The sequence below is a fragment of the Accipiter gentilis genome, chromosome 1 (assembly GCF_929443795.1).
Source record: "Accipiter gentilis chromosome 1, bAccGen1.1, whole genome shotgun sequence".
Lineage (NCBI taxonomy): Eukaryota > Metazoa > Chordata > Aves > Accipitriformes > Accipitridae > Astur > Astur gentilis.
In genome coordinates, this window is record NC_064880.1 from 11,277,343 (window position 1) to 11,299,031 (window position 21,689).

General features: G+C 37.6%; 1 protein-coding gene across 6 annotated transcripts in view; it reads right to left on the minus strand.

Moving 5' to 3' along the window:
- Positions 1 to 21,689, minus strand: part of PCNT (pericentrin) — a 115,244-nt gene that overhangs the window by 84,269 nt on the left and 9,286 nt on the right. For 3 of the 6 annotated variants that reach the window (XM_049810802.1, XM_049810775.1, XM_049810764.1), the window contains 16 exons: positions 21,406 to 21,585; positions 19,781 to 19,924; positions 18,042 to 18,206; positions 14,249 to 16,726; positions 14,047 to 14,139; positions 13,645 to 13,821; positions 12,366 to 12,621; positions 10,635 to 10,693; positions 10,278 to 10,452; positions 8,638 to 8,774; positions 8,027 to 8,138; positions 6,266 to 6,298; positions 4,557 to 4,821; positions 4,193 to 4,280; positions 2,939 to 3,155; positions 1,247 to 1,485 (listed from right to left, as the gene is read on the minus strand). In XM_049810802.1, the coding sequence (XP_049666759.1) occupies positions 1,247 to 1,485; positions 2,939 to 3,155; positions 4,193 to 4,280; positions 4,557 to 4,821; positions 6,266 to 6,298; positions 8,027 to 8,138; positions 8,638 to 8,774; positions 10,278 to 10,452; positions 10,635 to 10,693; positions 12,366 to 12,621; positions 13,645 to 13,821; positions 14,047 to 14,139; positions 14,249 to 16,726; positions 18,042 to 18,206; positions 19,781 to 19,924; positions 21,406 to 21,585 (4,818 nt within the window). The remainder of the gene's footprint in view (positions 1 to 1,246; positions 1,486 to 2,938; positions 3,156 to 4,192; positions 4,281 to 4,556; positions 4,822 to 6,265; positions 6,299 to 8,026; positions 8,139 to 8,637; positions 8,775 to 10,277; positions 10,453 to 10,634; positions 10,694 to 12,365; positions 12,622 to 13,644; positions 13,822 to 14,046; positions 14,140 to 14,248; positions 16,727 to 18,041; positions 18,207 to 19,780; positions 19,925 to 21,405; positions 21,586 to 21,689) is intronic. The other 3 variants (XM_049810810.1, XM_049810792.1, XM_049810784.1) reach the window with 1 other exon arrangement.

Below are 21,689 nucleotides of genomic sequence, written 5' to 3' on the forward strand. Positions count from 1 at the left end.
TCTGTCACTTCATAAGGGTTCTGTAGTTGTTCGGGAGTGAACTTCCAAGTCACTGGCGGTGAGAAGTTCTCTAGATACTTGCCCATATGCTCCCACATGCCGTGCCACCCATGAGTCTCCAGCTTTGGGGGAGATCTCTGAGTGGTACTCTTAAAGAGCGTTTTTGTAGCCCTAAACAAGACCTGAAACATATTCAGGAGGCATAGCACTAACAGCACACTGGCTTGCGCATCCCAAGGATATTCAAAATTCTCAAAAGCTGTTGTAATTAGTCGGAAGGAGAAGAGGGAGGTGAACGGACGGGGGGAGGTATCCCCCCCTAATTTCCCCATGGATTGGGTGTAATTACCAATAAAATCCGACAGAAGGCGCCCAAAGTATGGAAATGATATCACTGCCTCATACAGATACCAGCTTAACCTCATGACCAGTGATGTAATCATTTCATAAGTCGACATTGCCCAGTACAGCAAAATGATAATCCCAATCACTCTCCCAGAGATGAGATACGCAACTACAGGCAATACATAGAGCATATAAGAGCTTACAAAACGCCACCATGTAAACAAATGAAACAACATTGTGACTAACATCTATATATCTAAGAAATGCGTTTGGCAAATTTGTTTCAACACGCTCTGGCCAGATCTGTCGTTATCTCAACCCTTCTGCCCCACGTTGGGCGCCAAAAAGGACTGTCGTGGTTTCAGCCCGGCCGGTAACAAAGGACCACGCAGCCGCTCGCTCACTCCTCCGCCCCCCTCCGGTGGGATGGGGAGGAGACGGAGGAGAGAAAAGGAAAAGAAACTGGAACCTCGAGGGTTGAGATAAAGGCAGTTTACTGGGACAAACACAAAAGAGATTACAACAACAACAACGGCACTAATGAAAAAAAGGTATACAAAAAGAGTGATGCACAGTGCAACTGCTCACCACCCGGGACCCGACGCTCCGCCACTTCCCCCACCGAAAAAACAGAGACCACCCCCCGGCCCGCTCCCCATTTATATACTGGGCAGGATGTCACATGGTATGGAATAGCTCCTTGGCTAGTTCAGGTCAGCTGCCCCGGCTATGCCCCCACCTCCCAGGTTCCTGTAAAAATTAACTCTATCCCAGCTGAACCCAGGACAGCTACTAACACTAAATTAGGCACATTTAAAGATAAGAGCTGATTCTATCTCCCTTGGCCTTCCCAACAGATCTGAGCTTGCCCAACTCTATACAGTACTGTAATACAAATTACCTCTTCCATTTCCTCTTTCAGGTGCTTTTCATTCTGCACAGAAAAATCTTTCTGTCTAGTAATCTCTTCCTTTAAGTGCTTTATTTCTTCTGAAAGCTCTGCAATGTGCTGTTTCTCAGAGTGGAGGAGAGAGAGCTTAGCTTTGTGCTCTTCCTCCAGCACAGACACTCGCTCGGCCACCTCCATTTCAACTTGACGTGCTGCATCTTGAGCACTCTGCAGCCGCAGTTTGGTGATTTCTGAAAGGAAAAAAACCAAACAAAAAAACCCAAACAACCCAAAACACACAAAAAATCAATAAAATTACGTTCTGGAATTTATTTTAACAGGTCCTATTAATGCACAGAAATAAAAGCTGAACATAGTCAGCTGTACAGTTTATCACTAGCCTTACTAAATACAGGCCAACAAGAATCCCTTACCAGGATGATTCTGTACTCTGTTCCTCTTTCTTTATCACTACCTTTGAAATTTATCAGTATCAACACACACAGAATAATGGGGAGGGATCATGAAACCTGTGGCAGGACCTCCCTCCTATCAGCAATAGCCACAGGAGCTGACTTTCCTTTTGGGCAATGTAATAGCAGATTTATGGAAGTTTTATCTCTTCTTCTGCACATACTATTTATATAACGTATTTCCCAAAAAAGCAGATAGGACAAATCTATAAACATTCTAATTTAAGCAGTTTTGATATACTGCCTAGCATTAAAAATAAATAAATAAATGAAAATAAGAAATATAACTGCAAATTAAAAAAGTTGTACTGATCCTTTTAGCCAACATACAGTAGAATATAGTTATAGCCATGTGTGTTACATAGCTAAGTTATGGATTATAAATTCCAATGTTTGTGTAGCACACTGTGCTCCCAGAAAGAGGTTGCAGGTACAAGAACTGCCACGATCCCTTATCTGCACCTCAACAATGTATGCATTTCATATTGAACCAGTACAAGGCATTATATTTATATAAATTACAATTCCATGAAAAGCAGCAACTGTTAAGAAACCCATGATCACATAGGAAGTCTCATTAAATTTAGCCTTAAGAGGAACTTTAACATGAATGCTACAGCAAAAGATACCTATTACAAATTCTGCTACCCATGGATACTTTCCTCTGTTCAAAAAATTCATCCCAATATGTATGCCAACTAGTGGAAAACACAAGAGGAAAAAGAAATATTTACGTTAAATAAGCAGAGCACTCTCAAACCCACAAAAGCAATGCAGGGGAAAGAGGTATGGAACATAGAACAGAAGTGGGTCTACTCCATTGAACAGACTGAGAACTGGCCTATTTCATGTAAATACATGAGACATTTAACATCACTGACAGACAACACTAATAAATTTTCAAATAAATATTATTCAGGAACTCAGTGCCCTTCTAGGAATCAAGAATGGAAACGTGATCAGCTCCTTTTAGCAACTGCTCCACAGTTGTAGCAGATTTTACTACAGAATAATCAACTTCAGGTCACCACACCTTTGGAAGTGCAACTCAACATGCCCACAGAATTAAAAAAGCAAATTGCTCGATGCCAGGGATTAACGTATGTTAAGTGTTCCCCATAGTTTAAACTAATAACAAATTGAAAACTTCTTCAGATAAGCCTATTTACAGAAAAATATAAGCCACACAAGCACTTACTGTTTTACTTCCCAGTCTGTCAGATCACCTTACCTTTAATATGTTCTTCTGAAAGTCGGGCACGGAGCTGCTCAAGTTCTAAACAATGCTTTCTTTTCATTTCCTCAATTTCTGTTATATATTTGTCTGACAGATCCATCTTCATTTTCATTAGGTCCTCCTTATATTGAAGTGCAAGGGAAGATCTTAAGGAGTCTAATTCATGCCTGTGTTTTTCTTTAAGTTCTACCTGCAAGCAGGCAAGTTCTTCCTACATAAAAAGCGGGTTAGAAAGACATCTTCAGCTTTGAAGAAACCATGCCGAGAATCTTTCAATGAGAGCACTACAAGAATTGCAGTATAAAGCACCTGCTTGACAGTAGGTATCTGTTTTCCAAAAACCCTACTGGTTTTGCTCCGTTCCTGCCACTTCATTTGCTACTAGAGCAGCAGATCCCCTCAAGATAGATACGCTCCGGAACCATGCCACAAGGCAGATCCGAGTTTCAGAAGCTGTTTGAAAGTATAATGGAGGAGGAAGTCCCACATGCATCTGGGCAAAGAAACTTATCAACTCTCAACAATGAAGAGACCCCCTTCTACACACACCACAGAGCTTAGAAGTAACGATCTACGAATGCAGTTTCACACTCAGCTGGGTACAAATAGCAGCAAGAAAAAAGGCATGACATATATATTTCTCATTCGTAACTCAAACATTTTTTCTGTGATTTACTAATGAAATCAAGCTCATGCTGTCTTGCATATGTCTTGTCTGCTTGTCATTCCCTCACTAAAAAAATATTGCTTTTTATAATTAACTTAAAAAAAATAAAAATCTAAAACCAAAAAAAAAGGAAAATTCCTTTTTGAAACTCTTAGTCAACTTCAAATAAGTTGAGCAAAGAAGTCAAGACCTTAAATTACAAGGTACATGAAAATAGGTGCATAAATGGAAGAGTGACCAAATTAGCACCTCCACTTGAAGACAACAGACAGCAATAAGACACAATTATTACAGAAGCGATAGCAAAGAGAAACATCATGAAATCTCCACTTGGGTGGAAGAGGTTTGATAAGCTCCTTGCTAGGCACGGGATAACCCAAAGCACACAAAATTACAGAACACTGTTTCATCTATTCTGCTAGTCTGAGAACTATTTAAAGTTGATAATTTACAATATACTTGTCAAAAATAATTAAGCCTTAATAAATGACTCTAACTTTGCTAAGCGCTAGGAATCAGACATCAATTTTCATACAGGTCATGTAATTAACAGTAGAACTTTGATATATTAAAAATCCTACCTGATATTGTTCCAGCTGTTGATTTAGCTGACCAAGTGTATCCCTTCTCTCTTTCTCAGCATTCTCTTCAAAAACTGCAACAGAAGAACTGAGAAAAGGATTTTAAAGTTTAGTTTGTGACACGTTACAATCTTAAGTTAAACAAACTTGCTGACTTACCATGTAGTACTGAAAGTACTACTGAGCAAATATAACAACTGCTCAGGACTATGCACTCGTGACTCCCATCGCTAGGTTTCTAACTACAGATCACCTAATGCTGAATCCCAATATATTTAGAGACTAACATCATCTTTTATATATATATATATAAAAAAGAAGCATGCTGTCATAACATGAGATGAAAGGAAAAAGAATAGATCACCTGATGTCCCCTGCTTGATCTTGACTCATTTCCAACTCCGACAGTGAATATTCCTTCAGTTCTTGCAGTCTCTGATGCAGCAAAGTCAATTCTTCTCTGTAGTTTTCTTCAGCAACTCTTAACTTGTTTTCAAAATAAAGTCTCAGCTGTTCCAGTTCAGTTTCATGCTCACTTTTTCTTTGCTGATGCTGCTGTTCAAATTCTTGTTTTAAGCGCTCTATTTCTTCCACCTGTGATGCACGAGCCAGGAGCTGCTCTTTTAGCTCTAGAATGGAGGCAAAACCAACACAAGTACTCAGAAGTACGTATCTTCAGCCTAAGTCATTCTGTGAAGAACAGCAATATTTTAGCTTTTGAGCTAGCAGTAAAATGTTATCCCACAAGTGACGCAAGAAAATTAACTTCTGAAAGACAAAACATTCCTTCCTCAAAAGACAGTAAAACCATGTTCTCCATTTACACTGCATTGAGAGAACTATCCTCATGACAAGAATCAAAACTACCAGCAGACTGGTAGCCCTCCTCGTTTCCTTGTGCTTCAGGTCTGGACTAGTAGCATGCAGAGTCCTGCAATACTGCTTAACCTTCACATATGATTGTTGTAGCAACCAGAAGCAATAATTTAGTCAAGAACATTTAATTTGCTCTAGGGAAAACTACCCAACAAACAAAAAACACTTTAGCACAAACTACGCAGAAAAACAAAATCACAAGAAAGAAAAAATAAAATCAATTCAGGATTACTTTAGTGATGGTTTGGCTATCCATTATTAGTGCAAACAGAGGCTAAATTCACTGAATTAAAAAGAACCTTCGAAACAAAAAAGAAAAAAAAGAAAAAAGATAGAATGCAGTAGAAAACAGCAATCAAGGCTGGTTCGGCAAGATACCCTCCTTTCAGGGAGTGAGGGCACTGGCCAGCGTTGCAGTGTATTCATGAACTCTGAAAGCTTTCTTCCTCACATTCTGTATTAAAGAAGCAGTAATGTATCAGGAAGTTAAAAGGTAGGAAAAAAAGGACAAAAAACATGAGGGAATTAAAAAAGTTTCCCAGATGGCTCAACTTCCCAGATGACTTAAGTTAGCTGAATCCCCACAAAATCAACTGAAGATGAAACTGCATTTCAAGAAGAAAGAACTTTGAGAAAAGCAGCTGCTTATGTTATACAAGAAGAGAAACCTCAGATACATTTATGGAAACAGAGGATGCCACCCAGGAAGCAAGACAGCTGATTGTCACAGTGTGGTTTTGTGTAGCAAACCAGAAAATGCATACTTTGCATAAAAAATTCTCACAATGAACATGCAAACAGAAAGAATAAGAGAAGTAAGCACAGGGCTCAAGTTTGCTTCCAAAGGGAGCAGCTGACGAGCACAGGGACTAGAGGAATCAAGTGACAAGCAGGGACTTAGTAACACCACCAATGGGATAGGCAAGGGAAGTCCAGTGTGGCACAGGTAGGTAGGTTTTGCCTAACCAGCAAAGTCTGCTGGCACAAAATTAACACAGAAAAGTGTTTAACGGTTTTGAACTGGCATGTCATTCTTAGGTCAGAGCAGCGATCCCATCATCTAGCTGCTGTTTTGAATCTGCCACCATGAGTCCTGAAATCAATCCAAATGCATTGTTAAATGATCACTCAAGTGAAGAAAAGCAGAGTACAACAAAACACCTTTAAGATCTCACACACCAAAAGAGATATCCTCACCTGGACCATGGGCTTGCATTTTGGTCTCACCATCTCAAGCAAAATGAAGAAACAGAAAGGGTGCAAAGAATGGGAATGTGAGTGATTAGAAACATGGAAAAACATTTGAAAGGTTAATAAAGATTAGGGCTACAGAGAGGAAAGACAAGAATTCCAGCAAATACTATAAAGTGTCATCTTCTATAATTTTGTAGGATCAAAACAGAGATCTGAAAAAGTCAAGGTAAAGTCTGAGTAGATTGAATAATTTTTCTATTTATGACCAAAAACCAACAAAAAAACCCACCCTCACAAAACACTATTATACTTCAAAAGCTATTTACAGTCACATTATTCAGAAAATCTGAAACTGTATTTGAAGTATATGACATTTGCCATTTGTTTTAATTACCCCAGCAGAAGTAAAGAACACCACCTAATATTACACTCTCAATACAAGGTGAAAACACACATTGACAAGGTTAACATCATGGTCCCTAACTTTTTTTATTTTTCAAAAACGTCTTCTTTCCTGTATTATACATCTGTTTGTGCACACACATCTGAGATATGTTCTACTTGATTTCAACCAAAGATGTGTGTCATCTCCAATCACTACACTGTAAAGCTGACTGTTTTGTGTAACACACCTAAATCTTGAAACATAAATCTTAAGATATATAGAGCATACAATATCAAATTTCATCCAGCCATTATTTTCTCTCAGGCTTTAAAACTTTTTCATAACTTTAATGCAGATATACATAGGACTAATTTAAAAAAACAAACCAAAAAACAAAACAAAACAAAACACCACCACCAAACTGAAGAACAAAAACCCCCAAACTGTTCATGTTTAATTGCTGTGCACAATGTTTTCTTTTTTTTTTTTTTTTTTTTTTTTTTTTTTGCTTTTAGGTTTAGGGGATTTGTTTATTTCTTAAATAGAAGCATTATTATGGAAAAAGGAGGTTATTTTTAGCCTTATAGGGAAACAACATTACCATTCATTCTGATTTCAGAAGCATCACCTGAATATTTTTATTTCATTTTAAAAGTAAAGATATCTTTAACCTGGGGCTTTTCTATATTTAAGAATTAAAAGTCTTTCAGAAGATGATGAATCCCCATGTTGAGTGTCAATGAAAAAGCATTTAACTCACCTCAAAACTGAAAGGGGAAAAAAAGCCATTTCTACCTCAAGATATAACCTGATCAGAGTCTTAAAATATTTCTGCCCCTTTTTTTTTTTAAGCAGACTGATCTATTATCTCCAAATAAAAGAAAATGGCCACAATAAACCACTCAAAGTCATAAAACTAAGCAGTGAGCTTTACTGTCTACCTACAATTAACAGTTTTCTCAACTGAATTCACACCCGCTTCCATACCAAATAAAAATAGGAGCATGTTATTGCATTGACCAGCATTTTCTCCACTTCTTAACTACATTATACTGAATTTGACATTGCAATGAAAAATGTTTGGTTTTCACTAAAGATTTTTATAGTGTGCAGGAACAGAGTGGGAATGGAAAGGAAAACAACAGGAGTGAGCTTTTCCCCACAGCCATACCATGCTTTTGGACATTGCAGAACCAACTAGTCAATCTGACACTGACTCACCTCTCACTTCCGAAACAGATCACTAGGGTACAACCCACTGACGCTGCTATGACCTACCTGTGTGTTTCTGGTACACAATTAAAAATATTTCATGTCAATAATGCATACTTCTATATGAAGAAGAGGCAAAAAACAGAACACATCAGTTCTGAGCATACCACTTAGGTCTTGTCGGTTTGCTCGTGTACTGTCAAGCTGAGACCAAAGCTGCCTGATTTCTTCTTGCGACTGAGTCTTGAGTTCTTCATGCATTACCTGAAGTTTCTCCAGCTATGGGAGACATGTTAAAAACCAAAAAACCTACATTTTAAAAACAATTTTGTTCTTATTTCTTATTTTATATGCAACAGACAATTCTGTCAGAAATAGTGACAATCAGATCCTCAGCTCATGACCCAGGCTATCACAGATACTGAGTGGCACTTAACTGTTAGACCCACTCCTCAAAGAGAAGTATTTGTTCCTGATGCCATATTTATCATCACTGGCAAAAACAAAGTATTAGTTAGATAAAAACAAAACACAAGAACCAGAAAATTAAGCATATAAATACAGAGGAAGAAGCAGCATCAAATGGCAACTGCATTCAAAAGATTTTGAACCACTATAGAAAATCCCAAAGCATTTACCTGCTTCATGAGATGCATCTTAGTTTTTCAATAAAATCCCTAAATACAAACAAGTCACCCAAATGATATGTATATGGTCTAGTTTTTGTTTATATATAAAGTAATCAACCACTCTAAATGAGTAAAGAAATCTTATTTACCTCCTTCTGGAGATTCTGTTCTTTTTCTTGACTCTTCATCTTCACATCTTCTAGGAGTTGGTTATGTTCAGTCTGAAGCTGTTCTTGTACTTTTATAATGGCTACCTGGTGTTGCTTTTCCAATTCTATACATTTTACTAAAATTAAAAATGACTTCTGTTACACCACCATCCTGATTACTCAATAAAGTGTACAACTTTGGTGCAACTAAAATAGAAATGCATGTCTCTAGACTACAATGCTAGCTTACAGCAAGCAAAAGTCAAACGTTTCCTAGTTCTCTGAATCCCACGCTGTTAGCCAAGAGATAACAAACAGTAGTGCTGGAGGGATGAGCATTTGCTCTCTGCATATATGAACATGCATCCTGAACTAGAAGCACACATACTTGGAACAGGGAATCTAGCATTTCTTCATAGCCTATGAACACAGAGTTTCTCCTACAACCACACTCAGCAGCAGGCAGTAGAAGAGATGAACAGAAAGGACTAGGAAAGCTCATGCCAGGTATGCTCTGCCCCTGCACTTAGCACTCACTAAACCCTGTAAACTTGCTACTACTTCATTTGTTCAACAAATCTTGACCAGCCCAGAAAGAACCTGCAATCAAGTGACCACATTTCAGCCACAGTGAGCTGCAAGAGATGCACGTTATTCTCACAGAATCAACTTTAATGATACAGGTTCAGGGAAATCCAGTGAAGTCAGTGCAGACTAGGAAGAACAAGCCATTGCTGCAAATATGTCACAGCAGCCAAAGGTGAGCCAAACGCTGTGAAAGCATCCAGTCCTTGGCAGGTCGAAAAGGCTACTCAACTTCTCAAAAGATGGTCTTGCTGCCTGCCAGGCAGCATCATGCAATACCCTTAACACCGCATCTCCATTTATTTGGAGAGAGTATTATTTTCCATATCTACTATCTGCATAGTGCCTCAGAGGCTAGGCAATCTGACTAGCTATCTCTCTTCACTTTGTGGCACACCACATCTTGTGGCTCCTTTTCATGCCATCACTGACAGCAAATCTGACACTGTTGTGCCAGTCAACCACTGTCTCAACAAATGCCTTCGATTTCCGAGATCTACACAAACTTTTCATAGTTCTATCTCCTATCAGCAGCTCAACAAGAGACATGAACAGATGTACCAGGCTAGGTACTAATCCAGATTTCATTTTTCAAGTTAATGAAAACGCCAATTAGAGTTGTCTTAGAAACATCACTTCCAGAACAGTATTTTAAAAAGCTACTGTTTCATTAAGCTTTAACTATTCACAATCCAACCCCTATTTTTTCTGTTAGACGCTTCTACTGCTATTGATCAGCATTTTGATTAATTCAGTAACTGCCAAAGCCAGTTTTCAGCTGGAAGCAAAACAGCACCTCCCTTTAATACACTCGAAGGAAAACATAGTTCATCTCATATTCCGTGGAAGTCAAAACACAACACAGCTAACTAGGCTTTAAACAATTTTTCATTTACATCCTGTTTTCTAGACAGTCTCATGCCATCCATCCAGTTTTTAAGTAAGAGTACATGGATATATCTTGTATTTGTTTTTTTATACAGATTCTAAAAACCACTTAGTTAGCTTTGCCATTGTTCAGTAAAGACAATTGCTTCCCAGACCATGGCACTTACTTTTAGACTGTTCATTCTCAAGAGAAAGAAGCCCCAGCTCTGCTTTGACTTTTTCTAATTCCATTTCCAGAGTCTTCTGCAGTTCCATCATTTCAGCCTGATGTTTTTTAGACAGCTCTTCACACGTGTTTTTTAAACGCACATCACACTCCAGTTCCCAGTCTCTTTTGAGAGTCTAAGAGAGCAAGACATGCATTGTTAAAGCAAACACATTTAGTAAAGAAGTGCTTTTTTTTTTTCCTCTCCTCCATTTATTTGTCTTCTACAGTAAATATGTAGTAGACACAGGACTTCTACCAGCTCTAGTTTACTGAAAGGAGTTTTTACTTTTTCTTTTATGAGGAACAGAATTTGTACCTCTAATGCCTGGGTATGCGTCTCTTCCATTTCCAATTCTATTTTCTTTCTTTGATCAACTGTGAAATAAAATACTTATTAATAAATTTACATTAAAGGTTACGATTAAATGGTAAGTAGAAATATGGATGAGATTACCATTTTCAGCATCAAACTCAGGGCTTAAATAAGTATGCACACAGCAGTGTAAAGTACCAGTCAATGTCATTTTAGATGCTAGCATTTCACTGCATGTCACTATTAAGTGTTTGAATCATCTTTATCTCCAGAGACACAGCAACAGAGTAGCAGGTGGTGGCAGCAGTAAGTAAGAAACTCTTCAAATTTCTTCTAAGAATGCCTAGGAAACAGACTGCGAGACAGATGCTATTATCTGCTCAGTTATCCCTGACACCAATGGCTTCTTCCTTTTCACCTCCTCCCCAGATTCATTCCAACTTCTTGTTCAGCACCTTTCTTGGTCTGCAAGAACCCTGTAAAGTCCCCTTCTCACGGCTTCAAAGTACCCTTGCCTTAGCTTGCAACCTTATTTCAAGTCTTTCTGTGGGAAATGAGAACTCAGAGACCAAGATGGTGCCAGCTACCCAGCTAATGGTCCAGTAGAGGAAGAAACATCACCTAAGTTACAAGACAGCCTCCCAGCACTCAGGTGAGTTGGGTCATGTCCAATCATGACCTCCCTGACAAGAAATGTCTTTCCTCTAGCCCCGCAGATAACAGTATCCACAACTCCCTTCCAGGTCTCCTGCATCATCTGCTTCCAAATTCTCCTTCTCAGCCTCTACATTCAACCACTCAGAAGTGGTTACACTCATATTAAGTTACATTGCCATAACGCATATAAACAGCATTGATCTTAAGAACTGCATCTAGACCTCCTCCTGCTCCCAAATCCCATCATGCTATCAGTTCACTATATTACTGGTGATAAGAAATGGTTTTCTACTCGAGTCAAAAAGACACAGCCCTAAAACATTCTCTTGCTCTCAGGGAAGGACAACTAAAAGAATGGCTCCTAAACTTCTTCAGTGAATTGCTGCAGTCCTCACCTTTCTCCAGAAATTCCTCAACCTCTGCCATACTGGTCAGAAATGGTCTCCTGACATGAGAAAAGGCAAATATCCCAAACAATGTCAAGCACACTATCAGCTGGCCTTCAATACTATCAAGTGCAGCTTTCCCCTTGCTCATGTCAGAATACAATCTTATAACAATCACATTTCAAAGGACACCCAGCTGCAGGTTCTCTCTCACTAAGCCTTTCAGTTCCTTTCCAACTCACTTCATCCTCCTTTTGAAACCACTGAGAGGGCAGGCCAGGAAGCATTTCCATATCTTGTCAGAAACACAACAGTAGTCGGTGCTGACTTAGGGCAATAAAAAACCTTAAGAAACATAAGGGGTAAGAGCTCTACTCTTTGCACCAATTAAACTCTTTACGAGAGCTCTGTCTAATGCCTCCTGAAACCAACTAGTTCAGTATAGTGCTATTTTAGAGGTAGCAGCAAAACACCCGTATAGTTGAAGAAAAATTAAATTTAGGTCTGGACAACTTCATTTTCATATATAAAACATGCACTCTTGCACATGCCAGTCTAGCCGCTGTCCCTACTCAAGGCAACACCAGCTGTCACTCAAAAGGCCAGCTCTATGTCAAGACAGGAACACGCAGAGGAAGAAAAATACTGACGGAGTTCCAATTTCTGGTTCATTATTCCCAAATTTTAATACCTAGTTCTTGCTGATACTTTGACTTAAGGTCTTCTTTTTCCTTCAGACACTGTTCTTTAATCTTCTCCCAGTCCAGCTGATGGCGGCTTTGCAGAATTGCTACCTCTTGAGCACGCTTATCATTGAGCATCTCCCGTAGTTCCACAAGGGCAGTCTCCTTTTCTTTTCTCAAGTTAGACTGTGTAAGCTCAAGCTGAGAGGTATGCATATTATTTAAGCTTAGGCGTAAAGCTTCCAGTTCAAGGCTGTGCAGTGCCTGTAATGGAGAAGAAAAAGGGTTTTTCCCTCCCCCCTAATGAAATGTGTTCACTTTTTCAATGAGCAGTTTCAGTTTCCATTGCTTTTAACTTAAACACATCTAAGTTTTGCCTTTCTGTATTTGGAGACTGTTTCTTCATGGCAGGGACAGAATCCTGAAAATAAGCTAACTTTTGTTACAATGAGATTTGCATAATGTTTTCAGTGCGAAGTAAAAGGCTTTCCTTGCCTTCCTCTTAACTTCATCTCCTACCAAATACCTTGTATCTGTCTACTTCCTCACAATGTCATCAGAGCAGAACACAAGCTCACCCCAATCCTTCACTGTCTATTAAAAAAATTCCTCATATTTGCTATTGATTATAATTTGTTAAAAAGCAACATTCTGAAGTGGTATTGGAAAAGTGGAAATAAAATTCATCATGCCTCAATTAAAAAAAAAAAAAAAAAAAGCAAGGCATATACAACAGTTAGAAACAGCAGCTAAAATGGACCAACCAAACTTTCCAATTCTTAAATAAACTAAACACTACACCAACATCTTGTAATTAGACCTAACACAAGACATACTCTTTCCATTTCCACTTTGCATTTAGTGGGAGTGTTAAAAAAACCAGTAAATAGTTAGAGGAAAAAGTCAGGTTTACATACTTATGTTTAGCATGAAAGCATGCCTAATTACATTAGTGGGATAATAAACAGTGGGAGGGGTTTAATATTTTTTATAAATTTACTTATTAAACTTATCAAGACATGAAAAATTACAAAACTTTTTTTTTTTAACCTCACCTATTTAACCATCCAGTTTTCTTCAGAATTAAAGTTAAAATATAATTGCAGTGAGGATCCTGGAGAACTCATGTAGAAAATATCTACTACCACCCACCAAGAGAACACTCCTAATTCTTCAATTGCAGCACTACATAAAAAAAGCACACATAGCATGCACAAAAATCAAGGAGCCTTCTCTTTGCAACAGTCAGGCAACCACTACAGTAATTACTGTGTTTCTTTTTTTTACCTGTGATTGGAGCTGAGCTTGCTCAATCTCTGCTTTGTGTGTGGCTGCCATTTGCTGCCGAAGTTCATCCAACAGCTGCTGATGTTCTTTATTTAGTTCAGCACGGAGCTTCTCCATTTCCTCTTCATGTTTAGTAATCAGTTCAGAGATTTCACGATCGTGCTCTCGTTCATGTACCTGCAGAGAATACTCAGATAGAGCTTTCTTCAAAGTATGGTTAGTTAGCCCCCTAATATATTACTGACCCAAAATTCTTCCCTCCTCCTGACCTCAAATCAACGACACCATGGAAAAAAACCCAATTAATAGATTTTTGCATCTCCAAAATGTTTATACTGTTTAAATGACAAACAATACAAAATGAATTTATTTTTCTGGAATAAACCCAATTATAGCATTTACCTTTTTTATTAAAGCAATCTGTTCCTTTTTTTCTTCTTCCAACTTCTGCTGTTTTTCCACTTTATCTTTTAGTTCAGCATTTAATTCTTCTATCTGAAAACAGGCATACAAACATTTGCAATGACTACCTTAAGCATTCTGAAATCCCAAGACTCCTGCTGCTATAGGGGTTTCCTACCTCCTTTTTATGTGTCAAACTCACTTTAGTTAATTCGGCAAGGTGTTGAGTCTCCAGTTTATCCATTTCCTCTTTGTAATGTTTCACCATCTTGGACTGTGTCTCCTGCACAGCTTGTGTGGACTGAAGGGACTCCTGCACGCGAGTCTCAAGCTCCAAATGAGCTTTCTTTAAATGGGCAATTTCTTTGGTCAGCTGGCTTTTTTCCTCACTGTATTCAGTACTTTTTGCCTTTATTTCAGCACTAAGTTTATGAATTTCTAGGTTGCTGAAGTTTAATCTGTCCTCATATCCCAGTCTTTCACGCTCCCGTATTTCTTGGAGGCTTTTCACTTCAGCATTAAGTTCATGTATGTTTTTCTCAAGACCCTCAATGATGCTAGCATTCTCTGCTAGTGCTTTTTGTGCTTTTATTAGATCCTCCTTCACATCAGATAATCCTTCTTCTAAGGTTGTTTTTTCCTTCAATAAGGTTGCTAAATTTTGTTCTTTATTATCGATTTCAGCTTTGAGCAACTCCTGTTCTTTTAGCAATGTTTCTTCAGATATGGTTTTCTGACCAAGCAGCTCTGCTATTGTCTGATTTTTGGCCTTCTGAACATCAAGCTGGCTTTGCATTTGATCCCTTTGACTTTGCAAAGCAGCTAACTGACGTCCAAAAAGAGACTGTACTTCACTTGTTACAGAATCAGAAGCTGTTTTCTGCTCCTGAACATCTTTCACTAATTGCTCCTGTGTTCGCAGCTGCACCATCAACATTTCTCTTTCCTTCTGGAGGTCTTTTACCATTTCTTGCCAGGAAGAGGATGTTGACACTTGTATTAAAGGCTCTACAGCACAGTAAAGCTGGCCTCCATCCACACCTTGCTGCTTTACTAGAAACATTATTTTGTTTTCAAGTTCTTTCTCCTTCTCTGTTTTCTGAAGAAGTTCTTTTTCACAACGGATCCGTGCTTCACGTTCCTCATCCAGTTCCACATGCATATGAGAGAGCTCAGCCATTACTTTTTCCCATTTTCCAACAGCTTCTTGGGTCTCCTGATAAGATTTGATCAAGGCTGACTCCTTCTCATGGAGCTGCTCAGTTAGCTTCACACATCTCTCTACTAAACAAGCCGTCTCATCATCCTTTACGTCACCGTGGTCACCTATTTTGTTTTGCTGCAGGGAGCTATCTGACAAAAATGAAACAAAGGCCTCTGCTCCCACCTCAGTCTCTTCAAAAGTCTCTTGAGCCAAATGGCTAGGACATGTCTCCTCATCAAGGACCAAGTTTAATGAAGGAGGTATAAAATCTCTGCTGGGTTCTAGAAGCACACTACTGTCTAACCCATACCTACTGCATCTACCTTCTTCAATGGCATAACCTTCAGAAGTGCTGGATGCATATGACTCTTCTGGTCTTTCTGTGGAGGTGAGATATTTAGCCAATATGACTTCATCACCACTGAAAAGCCCTAGTTCTGACAAGTGTTCTTCAGACAGTTTATCTCCTTCACTATTTTCATTATTCTCTGTGATGTCTGAATTTTTAATTTCTTCTAATTGATCCCTTGAGGAGTCTACTCCCAAGTCAGACTGGAACTCTAGTTCTTCATGAACTAGCTCACCTTCACCTTTCAACTGGTGCGGTTTATTCCAAATCTCTTCAAGCTCTCCTCTCTGCAACTGCAACACCTCTGGTAAAATCTCATTTTCCCTCAATGTCATTAGCTTTTTATTTGAGACAATCTCTTCATCATGCTTTTGCCCTACATCTATACTTTTTTCAGCCTCATAAAGTAGCTTTTCATTTAATTTCTGGATGAAAGAATTCAGGTTCTGAATCTCTTCGTTCAAGGATTGTTTTTCTTGTTTATATTGCTGGGCTTCCTTAACCTGCTCTTCTGCATCAGAAAGTTGAGACTTAAGGCCATCAATTAAATCCTTGTATTTAGTCTCAATTTCAGATTTTTCTCTCTGGAAGTCTTCCTGTTGGTTTTCAAGTTTCCTTCTCAAATTTTCTTTATTAATTTCAGACTCACAAAGACTATTATTTAAATCAATTATTATCCCATTCAAATTCTGAATGTGTTCTTCAGAATTCAGAGCACAGAGTTCTTTTTTTAACTGTTCAAGTTCATTCTTGTATTTTAAAATAGTTACTTCTACATATACCTGCTTGGCTTCTGCAATCTCTCTTCTGTGGCACTTCTCCAGCTCAGCCCTCAAGTTCTCCAACTGTCTGCAAACATCCTTTTCATGACTGATTTTCAGTTCTTCAATACATTGCTGTTCTTTCATTTTAGATAAAGCTATTTCATTTCTTAATTCTGTTATTTCTGAGTCCCGGAGAGAAAGGGTACGTTGTAATATAGACAAGCTAAATCTTTCTGATGTCAGTAGATCTTGAAGACTTTTAATATGTTGGTCTTTTTCTTCTATGCTTTTGTATAGCTGTTGCATTGTATCTTTCATATCCTCTTCCATTTGGGCAAGCAGATTTTCTTTATCTTTGTTATTCTTAAAAATAAAATATTACATATGAAATATGCCATCGAAATATGACATGTTTTAATTTCCTTAAGCCTCATGCTTTTAACTTATCTTCACAAATAATATTTACCATTAAGTGCAGGGTGTATCACTGGCCTAGGTAACAGGATATTTAAGCACATCCTTGAGAGTGGAAAGTACTACTGAAAGACTCTTCAAATGTGGTAACAAATATCAAATTGCCTAAACAATAACAACTGGTGTGCCACTGACTCCGGAGAGAAAGAAAAGAGCTGCTGTCTCAAACTTCAGGTATTTTAATGAAAATAAAATAAAATAATATCAAAGCTACAGACACCTCTCCATCTCACAGCCATGTGCACAGAGAAAACACCTCCTGCAGGCAGGAGTAGGCCAACAGAACAGCCATGTCAAATTTTGACTCATCTGACTCACTTAAAAGTTTAAGGCTTCTACCTATGGCATTGCTGGTTATGTTCTTCAAGGAAATCAGACCTTTTAAGCTATTCCTTTAATGTATGTTAGTAACCACAATCCCTATAAATTTGTTTCTAAAAAAGACTTTTTTTCATGACCATGCCACTACAGCAGGTCAGAGTTATCACCAAATTTGAAATATGTATTATAAAAAAAGTAAGTATCTGTTATGTTTTTTTAACTTTAACCGAGTTTCTTTATTCATAGTGCTTGTTTCTGGAATGATTACATCAAAATATTCCCACACAAGGTTTTCACTTTGTTTTGTATCTGAAGTGAACATGATTACAGATACAGTTCACTTTTACTCTCATCTAGGCGTTTCAAGTTCACACACAACTCTATCGTTATATGCTTATACAGCATATCTAGCAACCTTCACCCCACTGCAAGCCTCTGTCAGTTATGTTCCCACATGCCTCAGTTCAAGAAACACCAGATGGACCTGCTTCTGATGGAAACTTCTTAATGTTATACAACAGTTTAGTAACAGTTAAAGACCAGCCCTTCTGCAACAGAAACTGATGCAGTAATTTCAACAAATAAGCAATTTTTAAAGAGCCAGAACTGAATCCTTATTTCATAAAAAAAAAAAAAAAATCTTAAATTGTGAGCAGCTATTTTGCCTTAGCTGAATATCATTACCTTCAGAAGATTAGATTTTTAATTCCACACTAAAGTGTAGTTTCAGTCCTGAAGCATCAATGTTACCTCATGCACAAATTAAATGTGCATTACAGGTTCTTCCTCCAAAAAGTACCACCTTGGCTTGTGCAAACACACCAAAAACTTAACTACCTAGAGCTTGTAATATTAAAGGTACTTTAAAACTTTTTTTTTTTACCTTTTGAGAAGACTCCAGCTCTACTTCCAGGTCATGTGCTTTCTGACGCAGCATCTCCAAATGTGCATTTTGCTCTCTGAGACGGTTCTGAAACAAGGACATCTGCTGCTGGGCTTCAAATACTTCATTCTTCCCATGGCTTTTATTCCTCAGCATCTCATTAACCTGAACACATAAAGGTACTCAAAGTCAGAAGAAAGTTTATATCAGAATAACTCACACACAAGTCTCACGGTATGCATAAAATATACTGTAATCATTTACTATACATTTACCTTATGTCCTTCATTCTCAACACTTGTTATGTTTTAGATACTATTACTTACTGTAAAGTTGTAAATGTTAAATAATTCATCTCTATGAAGCCTTCAAAATGAAGCAGGACTTCCAATGGACTGGACATACTGGTAAAAGGACAATGAACATCTTCTCTGCAAAGGATTTACAGCTCAATACTAAAGGTATTTTTTTACTCTACACCTCCCCCCAAATGAAAAGAAAACATATACCCCTATGGGGGTAAAATAACATGTAGCTTATTAATTTTTAAAACCTTTTTCTAAAGACTTTGCTGAAACCAAGAAGATAATATTTAAGACCGTATTAGTATTTTCATCTGTTATCAAAGTTGACATGCTTCCACAAACAACTTGCATCATATTACTAGCTTTATTTAGCATATGTCCAAAGTGCTATTTAGAGGTTTTATCGTTGTCTTTCAAAGGCTTATGGAGCAAATCCCAATAATCATCTGTAGAGTAATTTTCACTATTACCACTTATTTTGTCAATAGCAATCAGAATTGTACATAGAAAGCAGTATTTTTTGTCCTTTTCCAAAATTTCATTTAGCAGAGGATTTATTTTCCAGGGCATGACCAACAACTTCAAGATAATCCCTTGCCTTCAGTAAATCCCAGTTTTTATTTTTAATTTTTTTAAAAAAAACCCTTCCTATCCAGACATTTAAGACATGTAATCCCTCCTAGTGCAATTCTTATCTTGCAAACCTGAAATGGTAAGTAAACATAAATATTACTCTTTGGCATATAGTACAAGGCTCCTGAGAAAACAAATATACAGGTGTTCAGAGAGAATAGCCACTAGAACACTGAGCATCACCAAAAAAGAATAAAGTATTTAAAAAAAATATTTATAAAGTACATGAAAGGCTTAGTATCTCTCATTATCCAGGGATTAGATCCATGATCAACTTGTTGCACTGAAGCAGGTTTCTATGTGTCATAGGGGCTGCATCAACCATCTTCAGGTTATTTTAAACCTCCTTCTTTGAGCCAAGTCACATTACCTCAACATAGCAAGTTTCTGTATAACAGCTGAGCTGTTACAGTTGCCCATGCATATACTCAGAGCTTTCTTTGACAAAGCCAAGGAAAACTGATCAGAATTAAGCCCATACCATTACAGCGACTGTTGTGTATAGATCCCAAACCATTAACAATACTGGGTAAAATTCCCTAACAAGGGCTAAACTGATGCACAAAGAAGTGTAATGACCTCCCAAACATTACACAGGCAAGTGGAAAATATAAGGATGTCTCTGGGACTTCTCCCTCGCAACTGAAGAAAACTCTGCCTCGCCCTCAAATCATTTTCACTGCTGCATTGCAAACTGAACTACGAAGAGCTATGTGATAAGTTCAATATGTTTTTACATTCATATTCCAAACCTGTTCTTATTCTCTTTGTAAGGAAATAAAAATTGGAGGAGAGGCACACCTGATGTAACTGACGTTGCAAATCATGGATCTGACCAGCTACACGTGAAGCCTCTTCCTGTAGATCATCCCGATCCTTCTTTGTCTGTTGAAGGCAGCTTGTTAGTTTCCTGATGACTTCATTCTGCTCCCGAACCGTAGTCTCCTACATGGATCACAACAAGTGCACGTTTCAAATTAAAATATTCTTAATATATTAGGAACCTAGTAAGTTTTCTTAAAGCAAAGCTGTTAAGAGTCTATAGTTACACTTAAGTTTTAACAAACTTGCACTAAAGGACAAGAAATGTTTGTGTTCAAACATGATGGCAAGGGTGATGAAAAAGGAATCTTACACTGATCTCAGAGATGACAAAGCTAATCAAAAGTGATTTTTTAAACGAATAATAGGATCCCAGTAATGAAATATATATTTTTACTTAAAAATTGTGGCACTCTTATTGATGTAAAAGCAATAAAGTTTTCTACAGGACGTAATGAATATTTAGTACCCCCTAAATTCTTTCCTATCTGTCAGCTCTTCTTTTCAGCCATGTAAGAGAAAGCTAATGAGATAGGATACATTAATCCTATTTTATGTTAATCACATTAATCTTTTCAATTTATTTCTCACCAACAGGAAATGTCTTTTTCCCCAGTCCTAGAAGGAGAAAAACAACATGTAGAGGGGGAAGCAACTATCCTTCAGAAGCAGCTGATAATTTACCTTTACATAGAAATGCTAGAGAAAAGGGATTCAAAATATCTTTAATATTTTGGCAGAGGGGAAGGTACATGTCAGTTTAATAAAGTTTGACTTATCCTACTTAATCATTTCTCCATACTAAAAAAAAAAAAAAAAAAAAAAATATCACACCCCAAAACCAAAGAGCCACAAGTATTTATAAATATTCAAAAAGTGTGAATGACCTCTATGGGCAAGTCATTGAGGTGGTGGTGATAGTAGGTGGTGGTAGTAGTGTCTGTCATCCCATGCGACCATTTGAAAAGGAGCCTAGCTGCATCTATGAAGCGGTTTTCAGACATATCCACAAAAACATTGACATTTCAATAAGTACTCCCTTATCAATAGTTTGAACATTTTTTTTTTTGCACGATTTTTCAGTGTGACCTTGTTATAATATATATATTTAAAAAAAAAGGAATATATATATATATATATAAAGTTTATAAAACTTTATAAAAAAGTTTTTACAGATACTGACTTAAGTCCCGTGTTTTTACATTGAGCCCCTACTTCAATGTATGATTAACTACACTTACCTTAGTGGTTCTTGCAGGTTCTCTCTATAAAGGCCCACTCCTCAATATAGTAAGAAAATTTATCAATAAAAACTAGCAGCAAGTGTCCAACCATTTCTCAGAAGAAGAATTTAACTATGCATTTGCTAAAAACTTTCTAAAATAGAAGCATTTCAAATTTAATTTACTCTCGCTTGATTCAGGCAACATGAAGTCCTAGACACTGGTGAATGGAAAACCTCAGTACTGGTTTTTGCAGCACACATTAGCAAGCTGAAGTACTTTTCAAAAACACACAATACTAATTTTGAGTTTTGCCTCCTAAATATTTTAGGATTAAAATAAAGTAGTGTTATCCCCCTTACCCAATTCTATCAAACATACCTTAAGTTGCATAGAGTCACTGTGCTGGGTAAGTTGTTGCTGTAGCTCTTCCATCTGTGCAGTGAGTCTTTTGACCGCTTCCTGTTTCTCCAGAAGTCTGTTCTCTAAGTCAGCTATTCTCACCTGACACATCTTAGCATCAAGCTCACTGTATTCTGCAGCAGAATTTATCGTAACTTTCTTCATAAAAGAAACAAAAAATGTATTTATTCACCAAAACAATATGCCATTTCTGGTTGGCGATTACTCTGAATATAAATTCAGCTTCAGTCTGAAATTCTGAG